The 15,827-nt window shown below is 50.4% G+C and overlaps 6 protein-coding genes across 6 annotated transcripts; all 6 read right to left on the reverse strand.

Annotated features, from left to right (window-relative positions):
• Positions 1 to 4,676: 4,676 nt before the first annotated feature.
• On the reverse strand, positions 4,677 to 5,595 carry ASPVEDRAFT_75259 (GNAT family N-acetyltransferase; the record flags this gene model as incomplete). Its single annotated transcript, XM_040816294.1, has 1 exon — positions 4,677 to 5,595. Exon 1 carries the CDS (start codon positions 5,427 to 5,429, stop codon positions 4,677 to 4,679), a length of 753 nt encoding a protein of 250 aa, XP_040671835.1. The 5' UTR covers positions 5,430 to 5,595.
• A 722-nt stretch (positions 5,596 to 6,317) lies between these two features.
• ASPVEDRAFT_92890 (uncharacterized protein) lies at positions 6,318 to 7,454 on the reverse strand (the record flags this gene model as incomplete). The annotated part of the gene is made up of 1 exon (XM_040818761.1): positions 6,318 to 7,454. A coding segment is annotated over one exon (1,137 nt), but the record flags the coding sequence as incomplete, so codon positions are not given.
• Positions 7,455 to 7,998: 544 nt separating this feature from the next.
• On the reverse strand, positions 7,999 to 9,193 carry ASPVEDRAFT_87395 (NMT1/THI5 family protein; the record flags this gene model as incomplete). The annotated part of the gene is made up of 4 exons (XM_040818055.1): positions 7,999 to 8,664; positions 8,712 to 8,861; positions 8,914 to 9,085; positions 9,159 to 9,193. The coding sequence occupies 4 exons, from the start codon at positions 9,191 to 9,193 to the stop codon at positions 7,999 to 8,001; spliced, it is 1,023 nt and encodes a 340-aa protein (XP_040671837.1).
• On the reverse strand, positions 9,158 to 9,543 carry ASPVEDRAFT_45491 (uncharacterized protein; the record flags this gene model as incomplete). The annotated part of the gene is made up of 1 exon (XM_040813301.1): positions 9,158 to 9,543. A coding segment is annotated over exon 1 (259 nt), but the record flags the coding sequence as incomplete, so codon positions are not given.
• Positions 9,544 to 10,054: 511 nt separating this feature from the next.
• ASPVEDRAFT_55802 (glycogen [starch] synthase) lies at positions 10,055 to 12,371 on the reverse strand (the record flags this gene model as incomplete). Its single annotated transcript, XM_040815119.1, has 4 exons — positions 10,055 to 10,178; positions 10,240 to 10,435; positions 10,494 to 11,856; positions 11,907 to 12,371. 4 exons carry the CDS (start codon positions 12,369 to 12,371, stop codon positions 10,055 to 10,057), a joined length of 2,148 nt encoding a protein of 715 aa, XP_040671839.1.
• Positions 12,372 to 13,452: 1,081 nt separating this feature from the next.
• ASPVEDRAFT_139391 (uncharacterized protein) lies at positions 13,453 to 15,514 on the reverse strand (the record flags this gene model as incomplete). The annotated part of the gene is made up of 2 exons (XM_040807576.1): positions 13,453 to 15,087; positions 15,140 to 15,514. 2 exons carry the CDS (start codon positions 15,512 to 15,514, stop codon positions 13,453 to 13,455), a joined length of 2,010 nt encoding a protein of 669 aa, XP_040671840.1.
• Between the last annotated feature and the right edge of the window lie 313 nt (positions 15,515 to 15,827).

Genomic DNA, 15,827 nt, shown 5'->3' on the forward strand with positions numbered 1-15,827 from the left:
TGTTGATGTCACGCAAGGGAGCAGAAAATAGTTGTATAGCAGCGCCCAACTAACAAAGCTTTCAGCACTCGGCCTGCAAGGATGCAAGTGACGTGTCACACGCCCCCGGGCTCGAGCAAATGGCGTGACAGTGCAGTGCTGTATAGACTCCAGACGGCAAAGTGTAAACAGAGCCGACCAGAACTGGATCGCCTCGATTATTGGCCTCGCGGCGATCTGCTGCGGCTGCTCTGGAGGTTTTCGCATCCGGATAGTCTTTGTTCACGGCCGAAAATCACGCAGGGATGAAGGGCCCTTTCGCCGTTTTGGGCCAGGGGCAGCACATCCCTCTCTTGGTTCTCTTGGTTCTCCTAGTTGTGTTTCTTTTTCTCCTTCATCCCATTCATCACATTGCCTGCATTCGCACTTTGCAGCTCTGCAGCAAGTGCCTGACTGACTATCGTTCCCCGACCCGACGTCACACAGCGCAGGCACCCCTCAGTCTCCGCGCGAGTTGCCTCCAGAAGACTGACCAGATTCTGACCAGTTTTTGACCAGACGGTACCTCCTTGATCGTGTCTACTCGGCCTCATTCGCCAGCCAAGTCATATACCAAGAGTCGCCTGCAGCCTCAGCTCCAGATGGGGCTCCATCAGACCCTCGCCAGTCACCACTGCCACCGCACGGGCTTATTAATGTCTACGCAGTATTAGTTATTGACTCTGTCCCTGAATGTCAGCAGTCAGCACAGGTTACCCCAGTCATCTTATGCTTGCTGGCTTGCTGTGCTTGCTGTGCTTGCTGTGTTGTGCTGGCCTGCTGCCAGCTTATGCCGGTGCACACAGAAAACCTCCGTATTGGAACCACGTTGCGCTGTCATGTTTAGACTCCCCCCTCGCAGAGTAACTCCAGTAAGACTGAATCATCTAAATCTCTCATCTGTCGGTCTCAGTTCCCAAAGTAGCGGTCGGGTCTAGTCAAGTCTTGGTCTCCGGTCGGAATTCGCGCAAGCCCTAAAGTTGGGCCGCCAGTCACACCCTTGCCTCTAGTCGGAGTATACAGACTCCATACCTATTTACTGTTTGCAGCAGTGGTGAAGGAAACGGAAGGAAAAGGCAGCTGATCGATCGATGAGGGCCGTGCTTTAGTTAGCTAGTTCACTGTAGCGGGGTAGTTAAGTGAGTTTAGCACCAATCCATGCAAGGCTCAGGCTAGTTGACTTGCTAATGCTGTATATCTCCGAATCAGATGAGATGCTGTTAGTCGCAGATCGGATTCGCCTCTAACTGAGAGAGGAAGTCCATCTTCTTAGCTTCCTTGGACATGGTTGGCACTTCTTTTCCTGCAATAGCCGACCGGGCGCATCGCGACAGCCCGCGCACAAAGCACACCATCACCATCATCTCCATCTACAATATAATCATCATACTCAATCACTTCGGGCATACGCGGGTCGGAATTATAAACTCGGGGGAAAACATCAGTGCATGACATCCACAGTCGCATGATGGCTGGCAGCCACCGGACAGACTCCAGAAAAGAGGCTGCAGTCTAAATCCTAGTCACGCCCCTCCCGGGTCTTATTTGTTTATTTCAACAGTCCGTCTCGCATGACTCTCGGGTTTAGTAGACGACACACATGAAAATCAGAAGACAATACGAGAAAAGCTCGTGGCGGTGGCTCATTACCCCACACTATCGATGGCATGGCACAAGCATGGCATAGCATGGCACAGCATGGGTGGCCTGGTCTAGTCTACACTAAGCAATTAGTCCTCGTCCTGCCTGTGACTGCCTGCTAGCCCCGGGCTAGACGATCTAAATCTGTCTCGTGAAGTCATCACTACCATCCACTTCGCCCGGGGCTGTGGAGAGAGGCTGGCGATGAGCGATTCAGGTCGTCGATTGGGTGACCCGTGGCCTATCATGGGCGTTCGCTGTTGGAGTTGTTGGTCTTCGCTTTGCTGTCTGCAATCAGAAGGCGTACTTCGCGATATCCTTGACCGAATTCAGTATTGGTCTACTTCGGCTGGGATTGGAGAATTGTCTTGTGCTGTCTATAACCCTCACCGCAACAACGGGAACAGACGGACTGACGGACTCCATTAACTCCTTCGGTTATGTCGACTAGAGTCACCCTGAGACTGAGACCTGTGCTCGTGAATTATGGGGACGGGCTATTATTGGCTACCAGTATATTACCATCAACTATACCATCCGCCGAGCCCAATCGAATTTTTGGTTCTTCCTCGTTCGACGAGACGAGCCTCTTCCATCGTCTTCCAGCTGTCTTGGACTGACAGACTAAACAACAAAGACTACTGCTGACATTGTAGGGTCACTCCCTTCGTTTATTTTTGACAAACACGGTAACGCCAACATGCAGTCGAGTCAGACGGACAACAAAGGACAGCAAACATTTCTCGCAGCCTGGACTGCCCGCTTTCGGCCTTCTCCGAGTCTAACTAAATCTCCCAGCCGTAGTAAGCTTGTTGCAGGTGAGAAGGCCTAGTCAGTTTTCTAGATTGATCTAGCAATCAGATTTCCGTAGTACTGGTGCTGCTGCCATTCAAGCCCGTTGTCTGCGGGTACTTGGCGGGGTTGCAGCATAGATGTCGCTGATTTATGTTGGTTGATACTATATCTGGCGGCCGTAATTCGTTTGCGTAGACTGGGTACAGAAGATGTAGGGCTCGGAGGTCAGTTTCAGTCGCTGGCTAGTTAGGGCAAGGACCTTGAGTATTGACATGATATTTCTGTATGCTATTATAGCGCTATTATATCTTTAAAGATCCAGGGAATGTATACAGCTGAAGCATCAAGACTATATTTGCTGGAAATCCATAGGGCTAGCTGCCATATCCAAACTATACGCGAATCAATCCTTAAGCCGGATAGAACAAGAAAGGATAAGGTTAACTGCCTAAAGCTACTAGATTTACACGGGCCGCTGGAATTTGATCAAGGTCAAGACCAGGCAACCTTGAAGCTTGTTATAGATGTACTACCCAATATCGGTCCGCATAGAAGTACAACGCCGAGCAAGACCACAACAACTCACGCAGTTACACTGAAATCCCAAGAAAATGAGTCCTCGAGCCCTTCATACTTCAAACCCACCATAGTCCATACCAGAGAGAGCCCAGACTCAACCACGAACTGCAGAATTTAACTTCATATCAGGGGAAACTGAAAAAGAATTCCCTCGGTTATCGACCAGTACAAACAAAAGATCTCCTAGATCTAGGCCAGGCTGACAAGTGACATCACATTCCAGGAATTACGCATCTCATCTGGAATGCTCGGCCAGATTCATTCCGGATCAAGGGATGAACCATGGACGGTTCCTGCAGTAGTCTGTGTGATCTCTCTGATTTAATTCACTGGACATATTTGTTATGTTTTACTTTTAACCTTCAGTGGCTGACTCGCTAAGAATGCACTTTGTGGAGCGAGCGACTCAACTTTGCGACTTCAAGGGAGATCCTCGATACCCCTGGAGGATCTCCCTACAAAGGATGAAGACCACATTTTTGTCCTACAAGACAAGGGACCTGATTAAGGAGTCTATTTCTCTCAAGGCACACGTTGTAATGTGCCTTTTGTCTTACATTGTACAATGTACACTGTACAAGCTGGCATGCATGGATGCCTTATACCCATCCTCTATCCAGGTCACACCCAAGGCAGCGATCACCCTGATAAAAGATCGACCAGTCGATTCCAGCTCCCTGCAGGAACTGTTCAAATAGGGTTACATAAATTTTATATAACATATAAACTCAAGCACCTAGAACATACACCTAAAACAGCAAATAAACACCTTAAACCAGTTCTATATCGACGATCCAGGTACTCGGGTTTCCGCCCCAAGCCCAACCCGATGTCAAAACACGCTTCTATGGCGCAATACCGGTCTCGTATTGCGCGCAGAGAGCCTCACACCGTGTGGGGTGCTAAGCATTGTAACGGCATCGCGAGAATTGTGCTGTCTCTTGCATCATCGGGCTCAACACGGTGTAGATATTGGATTGTAGAGATGGTAGGGGCTATATACAGGATGTCTACGGCTTATCAACACTGGCACGATGTGATTGCTGTCGTCTGGTCTTTTTGTGGATTGTATCGTTGGATACTGTTAGTGGGAGGTTGTAGAACGGGTTGCTCTAGTTCGTCGACTTTGTTAACCATTGTTTGAGAAATAGTCATGATATATACTTAGTTATTGCCAATAATTAATTATATTATCTTGTCCTGGATAGTACATGTGGCTAGCCCTAGTATGGTGGGTGTTGATGCAATATATATAACAATCCGCAAGGTGGTTGTCAATATAAGTCCTTTCACCAGTATAGGTGAAGCAACTACTTATTAAACCCCAATAGCTTAAACAATAACATATGATAGAATATGAAAATTTAAAAAATGATATCTACGCCAGATTAGAGTCCCAAGAGTTACTTTAAGCGGTCGAGAGTGTTCACCATGTCAACTACAAGTTGAGCCCGTGATAGGAATTGTATAGGCAGAGATATTAAAGAACCAGCATAACATAGTGCTTAGGCTAGGTAGATCCTTAAGATTTACTTAAAAATAGTTTACTCCGTGAGTACTCCTGCTCTACTAGACGGTAGAACATTCATTTCATATTGTATACTGTAATATCTAGTAACAGCATATCTATACTAACATTTCATCTACTGCGGCCTCCCCGTCCGCATAAACACATTCGAAGGCAAATCCCTCCCCCGAAACCGCTCATCAACCGCATAAACAAACTCGCCCCCCTCCTGCGCAAACCCATGCCGCGCATAAACATGCCTCCCCATACTCGACGCCTCCAGCACAGCCTCTAACCCTCCTCTCCTCCTCGCCTCCTCAAGCCCCCACTCCACCAACCGACTCGCAACCCCTCGTCTCTGAAACACAGGATCAACAACACAAAGATCCAGCGCAAACACCGCAGGCGAGGCACTCCCCGCAATCTCCTTCACCACCTCACCCCGCCGCCTATGCAGCGACGCATCCACCTGCCGCAGGAACGCCTGCTGGCTCTCATCCCCAGGATACAGCTCATCCAGATCCATGGCGTCCGCTAGATCAGCCACCGGTTTCTCGCCATACCCGTCGAGCATAGAGACCTGCACCCAGACCGCGGCGCCGGCAATCACTTCCTCGCCTGGGTTGGCGGGGTCGTCAACGGTTGCCTTGAGGAAAATTGTGGTAGCGTCCCCATTGCGATCGCGCGAGCGTGATGACGACGAGAACCGCTGCTCGAGCCGTTCGGTGCCGGCTGCTCGGCCCGCGGGCGTGTCCCAGGCTGGGTTCATGGCCATCCAGAACCCATCGCGGGCTTGGGCGCCGAGAGCCGAGGCGGTGACGTCGAAGAAGCGCGCGAGGTCTGTGGCGGATGTCACAGGGGTGACTTTGACGGTCGGTTTGGTTGCCATGTTGGATGGATCGATGGATAAATGGATAGACAGGGGGATGTGATGGATGTGATGGATGATGCAGGTTGATGATGTGGATGTGGCCACTTCAGTTTCTCGGGAGGCAAGGAACGGATCGTTCCTAGTAATGAGGTGTGGAGATGCAGGTTAAGCGACTGGGCATACGTACTGGACATTTATTATTGCTAGTTATTGTTATTAAAATATTATTACTCTTTGCTTGGAATGTTCGGAATTACCCCGATTATTTACTCCGAAGTCCACAATTTGAATAACCAGCATCATTAGGTCTATCGCTTGCGCCGCTGTAAACTCTGTTCCCAATAATCAAAAGACGAATTCGCCACTCATATCCTTATCAACTTGGCAGGGGATTAATAAATATTGAATGGGAAGCTGTATCGATATATCGATTTACCGCAGTTGATCGATGAGTCCAGCTTCATTAACCCATATCCGCCTCTGAGCCCGCGAGGAAAAGAATAAAGCTCGTCAACCAGACACCCACGCAGAGGGAAGCCAACGGCAGAAGAACTCCTGTACATTCCTCTGGTACGGCACTAATGCGCGGTCGTCGAAAACGTTATTGAATTTGCTGTAGTCCTGCATTGAGCCGCGGATTGTCTCTGGGGTGTGCACAGGTTTGTATAGATCGGCTGGGTTGGAGCTGGATATGACATTTCCGGGTTTGTTCGATACCAAAGTACTCCCCCCCTGGGATTTACCGCGGGTATAATCGTTTATTCCAGGCGCTGATTCCTCGCTCTCAGCTGCGATACGATGCTTGCGATTCCGTCGCGCGTCGCGAAGCAAGAGGGCAGTATATGGCAGTCCGTCGGTAGCTGGCTGCGTAGGACTGATCCTTTGATGTAAATATGTATACATCTCCTCTCTATGCGGATGGCGAAGATAATCATTCTCTCTCCGCAACAGGTCGAACTGGACTTTCTCTGCCTCTCCCAACGTTCCACCCTGAAGCTCCAGCTCCAGCTCCCGCTCATATCTCCTCTCCTCAATAGCCAGATTCACATCCCTCCACGCGAAACAGTCATCCCAGTATCTCCTTAGCCGGTCTTCATCAGACACAGTAACTAGCTGTGCCATCCAGAGCGGGTCCAACGGACTAACCAAAGCCCCCAAGTACCTCTTCACATGGATCACGACAGTTTGCCAGCCGTCTCCCCTGTGCTGAGAGGGCCGACATCCCCACCTGAACACTGTCACACACCCAGGGAATCTGCAGGCCGCGTCTACATCATCTGCTTGGGTGCGGCCGAGCCACTCATCCTCGTAGTCCTCTTCCAACGCAAGTCTTTTAGACTCGAGACTGGATCCAAGCAAACAGTGCTGCATCCCGCGGTATCCATCAACAACAGCCGAGTCACCGAGTCTTACATGCGGACATGTCGGGATATCAAACCCGTTCAAAACACCCCGAATCTGTTCTTTACTCGCAATCTTCCCGGGCGGAAGTGTAAGGACTTCATACGAAGCACAGATAGCATACTGCCTTATCCAAGCAGAGTAGTGCCTCATCCGTTTCGCCTTGGCGTTATATGGCGGCTTTAGTTTAAGGCGCATTATCTTTCTTCCATCCAGGTTTGTGTTCAGGCTTGGACGATTATAGAGTCCTGAATCTGCTACGCAAACGTCATAATTTGGTCTGCAGGCACTGACGTGGTTGAAGCTGTAAAATGTTGTTGGGTCGATGAAGAGATTTTTTTGGCTCGCCGAGCAGGCGCGGGTTATTGGAGACTGTTGTAGTTGGTCTGCACTGAAGAACTTGTGACTGTGCACGGTTCCGCAGCCGCTGCAGTAGGCGTAGGTGGTGAAGGGGGTGCCGTCGCGGGCGAGAGCCGCGCGGAGGGCATATTGGGTATCTGAGGATAGAGACAGTGATGGGCATAGTGGTGCAAAGATATGGTTGAGGCGGCGGCAGGTGAGAGAGAAAGTGTGTTGTGTTGTGGGTGGGAGGTCGTGGAAGATAATGAGGAGGAGCTCTGTGGGGAGGGAGAGGAGGGAGGTGGTCATTTTAAATTATTATGGATAACACTGGAAAAATGATCACAGTGTCTTTATCGAGGCTATTTAACTTTTGATAATCCTGATGCCTTTCATCTGGCCACCTTGCGGTTGGGAGCTGGTTTTCGACGTTGGATTCACGGAGAATACGAGGTCGTGATGAGGCTGGGCAGCACCAACCTAGTCCGAACCAAATTCCAGTATTGCCATGAGCTACTCATTTTGATTGCTGCACTATCGTGGCCTCAGTGTGATCGTCTTCTAGTGTATATTTAGATAAAAGACAAAATGAATGAACCCAAGGCCAAGTCTATCCCGTGGTTGCCTAGTTGCAACCACTGCTGAGCAGCACACAAGATTCTAACTGCCTACTACTTCGTTAAAAAACAGTCCTACGTTGCATATACAAATAAATTATAATGCCACTGTCATCTGTTTCATTGATAAAGAGTGACTAGGATAAGCTGATCAATGAGCACTCGTGGGCTTACTTATACCCTTGAGCTCCAAGTCTCCAAGCAACTATGTCAGTCTGAAATCTGACAATCTAAGCAGCCACTTCCAAACGGTGGAATCCACCCTCGGAGGCAACCTGCTCCTGCAGCTTCACCATGCGCTTCTGATCACCGGTGGGATCAGTGGAGTCCTGGTCCAACGTCCAAGAGAGGTACTTGTTCGTGTAGTTGGGGACGAACTGCGCATCCAAGATACCCAGGCGCTTGCCGTAGTTGGTAACCTTGTTCCAGTCGCGCTGCACGTTCTTCAAGTCACGGCTGAAGTAGGCGAAGGAGCGCTCGAAAATCTTGCGGTTCACGGGGGTTCCCATGATCGGCTTCATCTCGATGTACTCCTCGTATGCCTTTGCGGGCTCGGCGAGAACGTACTCGGTTGCACGCTTGACAGCGTTCATGAACTTGGTGACCTTTTCAGGGTTGGCTTCCAGGAACGCGTCGTTGACGATGTAGAGGATTGAGCAGAAGCAGCAGCAGCCGAGCTCCGCGAGCTGGTCGATGCGGAGCATCTGAACGTCAGTACGGGGGCGGTTCTGCGTCGCGAGCCACTCGGCCAGTTCCACCATCTGGACATTCTCGAGGCCAATTCCAGCATCGATGGTGCCGTTGATGATGGCTTTGGTGACGTTCATGCCGCAGCGAACAGCGGTGTAGTCGTCGGCAGTCATACCGTAATATTTGGTGAGCTCGTCGATTTGGATCTATATTCTTAGCACTGATTAGGGAATACTAGAAGTGGTGTGCATACCTTTCCGAACTCTCCGACATAGCCGATCTTCTTACCCTTTAGAGAGCGGAAGTCTTCGGTGATTCCGCTGTCCTTGAGGTAAACAACGCCAGTGAAAGGCTCATCGAGCAGAGAGCCGATCGAGGTCACTGGGAAGTTGCGAGCTTTGGCCTGTTAACCATATTAGCCAAGCACAGACACACGCATATTAAGAAGACCGTACAGCAAGAGTGTGGATCATGGCCTTGAAGCCCATGTCCACCTTGCCACTGCCGATAATCTCAGTGACATCGGAAGGATCATTAGGCTCAAGTAGAGCAACCTTGAGGCCTTGCTCGGCGAAGAATCCCTTGCTCTGGGCAAGGTATAGGGGGGCGTGGTACGGGGTCGCGTGCCTACAGACAGCCACCTTAGCACGCTTCCTCCACGTGGGAACCAAACATGAAATCAAAACTAAGAGTTATGTACCAGTTGGTCAGGAAAGTAATCTTATCAGTAGACATCTTGGCACAAATTTATCAAGTCAAACGACTTATACTAGAAGTTGTCAGCATGAGAGACGGGGCTCTCTTCCTCTTTTCAACAAGAAGGGGAGCAATCAATGCAACGCATGTCCTTTCGCTAGTATTATCTAGATCAAGTTTTGACAGTGTAATCTCAGAACGACCGAGCCTTGCACACTGCACAAGTGCAAGTGCAAGCCCCGGACGAACACCTGTCATGCGGATTGCAGTGACTGTTGAGGTGATTTCTGTACGATACCTTGACCCGTCTGAACCCATAGCGAAGAGGCCCGGAGGCTGAATTGATCGCTCGGTAACATTGTGGCTACCGTACCGTTTGGGTGTTGATGGAAACGGTAAAAAATAGTTGTCAAATTAATGGATGGAAGATGGATGAGTGTAGGAAGGAAAGTTGAGAGGAGGGAGGGGCAGCAATAAATACCCCGCCGTGACACGCACCACTGACTTCATCCTCACCGGAGCCACAAGGGACCACTACGAAAACATTTACCGCATCCTATTGGAATAAACGCACAAGGTTTGTCATATACCCTGCCAGAGACCCGCCGGACCACCGCGATCCGGCTATCCATGACTGTATCTACAGACCAAAGCATCTGCAGTCCCATTGCGGTATTTGAATTCCAACCTCCATACATTGATTGTGAAGACTGGGACTACAGCGTGGAAGCCACTGAAGATAAACAAACAAATAGTAATATAACAGTAGCAGCAAATAAACAAATGTACAGATATGCAGGCGGGAGGTCCCGTACGAAAGGCAATATCAACAGCCAGAAAAATCACAAAATATGCTCACAGACGAATGCATAGACAGAGAAATAAGAATGGTCAGCCATTCTAACTCGATGGCTGTCCTCCATTTATAGATATCCGGTCCAGGGGTGAAGAAGCTCGGTCCGATTTCTTCGTCCGCAGGGTGAGAGGGAAAAAGTGGTCATCTTGGTCTTCTTCTTCACTTGTTCTGAGTGAGTCATCGGGTTAGCCAAGTCTTTTTCTTGGGTATCCAGAGGATTAATACTTACGGGAGTCTCCATGCAACGTAGTCTTCCGTCGAAAGACCCTCCTTGACTTCCTGAAGCGACGCAAAATCACCGGGCGTCATCATTCCGGAGCGGTCCCTTGGCGAGCCCGGAACTGACAGAGGCCGCGATATCTTCTGCTCTGTCCCGCCGATAATGTCGAAATAGTCTTCCGATGTTTCAAAAGATGACGGATACGCTGCGCGATAGTCAGTACAAAAATATGATAACGAGCTGGGCTGTGAGTGAATAATCACCTCTTCGTAAAGCCAACTGTCGAGCTTTGACGTATTCCAAACCCATCCGCTTCCAGTCCAAAAGGTCGCTGAGTCGTTCCGTGCGGTTACGCTGGTTAATGCGTTGCCGTCGGCTCTTGAGAGTAAAGTTATACATAAAATCAGCCAGCTGGTTGACTGAGTCGTCTACACCCTTCATCCGGCGGTCCACAATGTAGATGCCGTAGTCCGAGGAGTTCTCAATCAGTTCCTCCATATAACACCCAAATCCCGAGAGGTTAGTTGTAATGCTAGGTACTCCCATGACGGTACATTCCGCAGGTGTGTACCCCCAGGGTTCATAGTATGACGGGAACACTCCAAGGTGAGTCCCGCGAACAAAGTCATCATAGTCTAGAGGGAGCACCGGGTTAGAGGAGTTGAGGAACTCCGGATGGAAGACAATCTTGACACGGTCAGAAGACTGGTTAAATAGCTGCACCCGGCGGATCTGGTTGAGGATCGGATCCTCGTGGTCATTCGCCATGTTATGCGTGACAACAGGGGGGAGAGTATGCCGTTTCATGGCAAAGAGTCTACGTCGAAGAAGGACGCGATCTTGGCTGGTGATCAGGTCTTTCTCATCTGGCATATTGTCGCCTTCCTTCCAGGATAGGCATCGCTCATACATGCGCTTTCCAATGCCCTGTTCAATATTCTCGATCGTGTCTCGTAGCGACTTGACCACCGCTTGACCTTTTAGTGACTCCACCGTGAGTGATGAAACTTGTGCAGGCATTATGATGAATGCTACAACAGTGGTCTTCGACCCGTTCTCCTTGAGCCGGTGGTTAAGACGCGCCATTCCTTCAATAAACATGTCAACGCCCTTGTTGCGGAATTCATATCGACCAGAGGTGAATACGTAAAGAGTGTTGTCGAGGTCGAAGTCGTTATGCCCATAGAAGTGACCTCGAACAAACTCATTGATCTTCTCCTTTGACTGGGAGTGCAGGTTCTGGAACTCATGGACTGCAGAGAATTTCTTAACATTCAGTCCGTTAGGTAGGACACCGTCTGGTTTCCGCTTGAGGAGATGCTCGCTCTCAAACGCCGTTATATGGGAGACAGTAGTGAAAACATCCGCCGAGTGCGCAGCTGCTCGCTCTATACAATATCGGTGGTAGATTCCGCGTTTACCAGCCTCTGAGTCAACATCAAAGTACTGTAGGTTATTGTAAAAATCAACCGAGCCTGCACAGAGGTACCGACCAAGCAACGTCGCATGGGTGGTGAAGATAGTCGTCAAGTCCATGTGCCTTTTCTTTGTTAGTGGGAGGGCCACACCTGCAAGCCACTCATGAAAGTGGGCAACAACAGCACGACGGCGTTCATGCGCAATGTACTGCCTCAAGTTAGCAGCGAAAGCGAAAGCGGTTTCTAGAGACTGCATACCTCGCCCAAGAACCAAGCCACCAAGTATCCAAAGACAATCGTTTCATTCGTCTCATGGTCCGAAGCAGGCGAAGGAATCCCAGCAGTGTTCCACAGGTCCCCTTTCCACTCATCCAAGTATTTGTACCCAGTACCCGTATCAATGAGCAGCACGCGGGGGGCGCCCTCAATAAGCCAGCGACCGTAGACCATTTCAATGCCGCGCTCCTTCATAGACTTCATCGTCTCGATCATTGCAGGGCTTGACGGGCTGAGCTCCTCGACCTCTACGGCCGCAGAGGCTCGATTCAACGGACCGATCAAGGTGTAGCGCTCACCATACTCTGCGGTGGTGACGGGCGCCTTAGACTTCAGCACCGAATAAATGCCCCCGACGCGATTGGCAACCTCTGTCGCGATCTCAAAGAGCATGTGGTTGCGCACATCGCGTCTTGGGGGGTCCTGGTCGCTCTCCTCGCCGGCCATTGCGACAGAGTTTCCGAAAACGGCAAGGGGGTAGAAAGCCGCGAAGAGGCAATGAAGCCAGAAAACCTCAGGAGAGAGATGAGAGGAACAGAGGATTCAAGGACGACGGTTCTCCTTGTGCGAAAACCCAGTCGTGGTCTCAAAGGGCTCCGGTGTGCCTGGAAGAAAGAGGTCCGAGTGTGGGGGATGGTCGAATCCGGGTGGCGGGGACAAGCTGGTTCGAGACTCAGTAACTCTGAACTTGGACACCGGGATTAATTTGCTATCGAAAATTAGTAGAGGAGAGGGTCACTATTTTAGTCGTTCCTACCTGAGAAATTATGCAGCGGAATTTTGAGTAAAACCGAGAAAGTTTTGGGGAGAAGAAATGAGGAAGCAGGCTTTATTGCAGCGGCCGACGGCGGTTGCACGGACTGCGCCCTGGTTGTTCTGGCTCAGTGACGATACCCTCCAGGGAATAGCAGAACGACCCCTCTTTGGAGCTCTCAAATTGGCTAATTGCGAGATCACCCGACCTATTGATCATCGGCCTGCATTAACGGCTTATCCGCGAGTTGTTGCAAACTGGTTTGACGTGCTGCTGCAGTTCATGTTTGGTTAATGTGAGAAAATAGATTATTGAAATTGCTACAAAGCTACAGCTGGGGCTTCACAGCCGCAGAAGAAGTCGCGCCCAGTTCTCAGCAGCCTGTTTACAACGTGGAATTGGGTTTCTGAGAACTTTCCAGGGCGAGAGTGACTGGTGACGCTGGTCGATGTCTGGGGAAAGCTCCATGGCATGACGTCACAGCCTGTGGTCCCGCCAGTCGTCGCCAATCAAGTTTACTTGACACACAAAAGGATCACAACCGTGAAGATCAGGGCAGGACTCAGCGCGATAACAAAATAATATGGAAGGGCGGCATGATAACTTGGTAGCTCTCGCCACGCAAGGCACGACCGGTTCAAAATAATACCCCGTTGTAGAAAGATAAATTTAGTTACTTAGAGCCAGCATAAGACAATTTGAAAATAGTATTGTATCCTTCCTATCTGAACCCAAATAATGGAATCCCAATTCTGTACATCGTATAGAAGAACATCACGATTGTTTCTCCCTTGAAGCTTCAGAACTGAGCGCACTCGGTGTCCTATTCAACATCGGCCTGCCGCTGTCGAGACTATCCATCGTACTCTGCCAACTCGGCGTCCGGTTGATGGCAGGTGACAATCGCGGGTTATCTAGATCGGAAACCTCCACTTCATCACTATCGTCACTGTCTGTATCGCTGGCAATATGTAAGCCAACTTCCTGTTCCTCATTGGCAACATACTCCTCCCAGTTGCTTTCAGATCCCCGTCTGCCAGCGAGCAGGTATCCGTAGCGCCTGAGCCGGATCCGTCGACAACTCCGGAGACAAGCAGCACCGCAGTAGCGGCGGAAGAGGGTGAGGCAGAGAAGAATTGCAATTGTCGCACCAGCACCCGCGAAGAAATGCCCGAGTGACAAGCTCGGCTGTGATTCATTCGGAGGCTCCTCGGAAGGCGGATTTTCATCGGCGGGAGTCGGATTAAATGGGAGGATAGCGGAAGTACCGATGATTAAACCTTTCTTGTCGAGGGCGCGGACACGGAGGTAAGGCTGGACCGCGTCGAACGGGATAGTGATGATAGTTTCAAATCCCGTTTTCTTTGCCTTAGTGATGGCCGAGAAATAGGTGTCGGACACCGCTTGCGAATCACTTTCATCGGATCGCGAGGCGGCCCTAGGCAATGGAACTTCTGCACCCTCGACAACCCACTGGTGTACCTCGGTGGCCCCATTCCAGCTAACAGCCGCTTCGTAGCCGTCGAGCTCAAAATCTGGGGTGCTGTCCGGGAGCCCTGTCCAGGGACGTTTCTTGACTCGATAAGTGGTCGGGTTGCCCTTCCCATAGCTAGATAAAGGACCGAATTGGGAGTGGCATTTGGGAATTCCAAGATCACTGTATTCGGTCCACGCCGGGGCGTTGCGGCCGTAGGAAACAAGAACATTCCCATTTGGTAAGAGCTGGACGGAGCCATCTGATTGAGGTTGCGATTCAGGAGTGGCCCCATCGTGTGTGTAAGCGCGGAACTCGGAGTGGACATCGACCGTCATCTGCACCTGATCCACACTGAGTATAACGCCTCGGTTGATCTTGTCGCCAGGGGTCGTGTTGTCGAATAGCGTGATTGTATTCCCGTCATCGTGGAAACGGGCGTCGTTTGGAGATGCGAAGTTCGAGGCTCTCTTTCCCGAAGAGATGTCTTGAAAATCGGTATGGTTCCCACCGAGCCGCCAGATTATATCGCCTGATCGACCATCAAGGTATGTGAGATGGTCGGTGTGAAGGGCTGAAATAAGATAATTGCCCCTAGTGTCTTTCTCGACGCTGTGAATATGGAAGAAGTCCCAGGCATGGGCGAACGTCCAACCTGTGCTATTTGTGGTTTTCGAATTGACGTCGGTGAAATTGAAATGCTCCGATGCGCGCCACTCGAATAACACATCGTTTGTCTCAATGTCAACCTCTACAAATCGACTATCCCAGATCCAGCCCTTCTGGGGTCCTTTAACCGATTGCAGATCAACTGAGACGGTATCATAGACAATGAAGAGCGCGGTGTCGTCGTGGGTAATTTGGAATTCATGCATGTCGATAGATTGACCTTTTGGTCCGGAGATGGCATAGCGTTCGTTGTATTGCGAATCGAGCTGTGTCACCTCAGTATTTAGAAGAATCAAGGGATGGGCAGAAATCATATACCATGCGTATTGTGCCTTCGCCATGTCCACTGGCTTTATCATATCCCGTCCAGAAAGTGAGGTAGTCGTCACCCTTGTATTCCTGGACATCTAAATTATATACCGTGTCGTATACATCTTTACTGGCCCACACTAGATTTCCACTTTGGTCGAGGATTGTTGGACCGTGTGCTGCAACGCCCTCTCCGCGAGGAGCTAACAATGTGTATAGGCCGTCATGGCAGTTTTGAGTGCCACGGGCAAAATATACAGAAGTCCCGAAGACAGAGGTCGAGCGGTATATCTCGGTAGGCCATTCGCCGGTGGGCTCCGCAGACTTGGAGGCATAAACGAGGTTAAGCAATATTGGTATTGCAAGAAGGGATGAGCACCACATGATGGGGTTGCGACATTTGAGATGGGTGGAAGTGGCGCTCGACCGGACGGGGAGGAAGAATAATAAACGGTCGGAAGTCGGCTAGAAGACCCTGAAGCAGTCGCGCAGGAGAACAACCGGGGGTTCATATAACTGTGACGCGGGAGACGTAAGGTAGAGTAACGCAGGTCCAGACTGGGATATTTTTAGTGGAGAGCGGCCGTTGCTGAGACACCGACAGCGGGGATCGGCAAGGGTTGAAACCATTCCTCCTGGTGCCCTGAAATGCGGGAGTCTCGACCGGCGGGGTGGGCAACTCAAGCTCCGAGTGCCA

This window comes from Aspergillus versicolor, assembly GCF_001890125.1.
Source record: "Aspergillus versicolor CBS 583.65 unplaced genomic scaffold ASPVEscaffold_10, whole genome shotgun sequence".
NCBI classification, from domain to species: Eukaryota; Fungi; Ascomycota; class Eurotiomycetes; order Eurotiales; family Aspergillaceae; genus Aspergillus; species Aspergillus versicolor.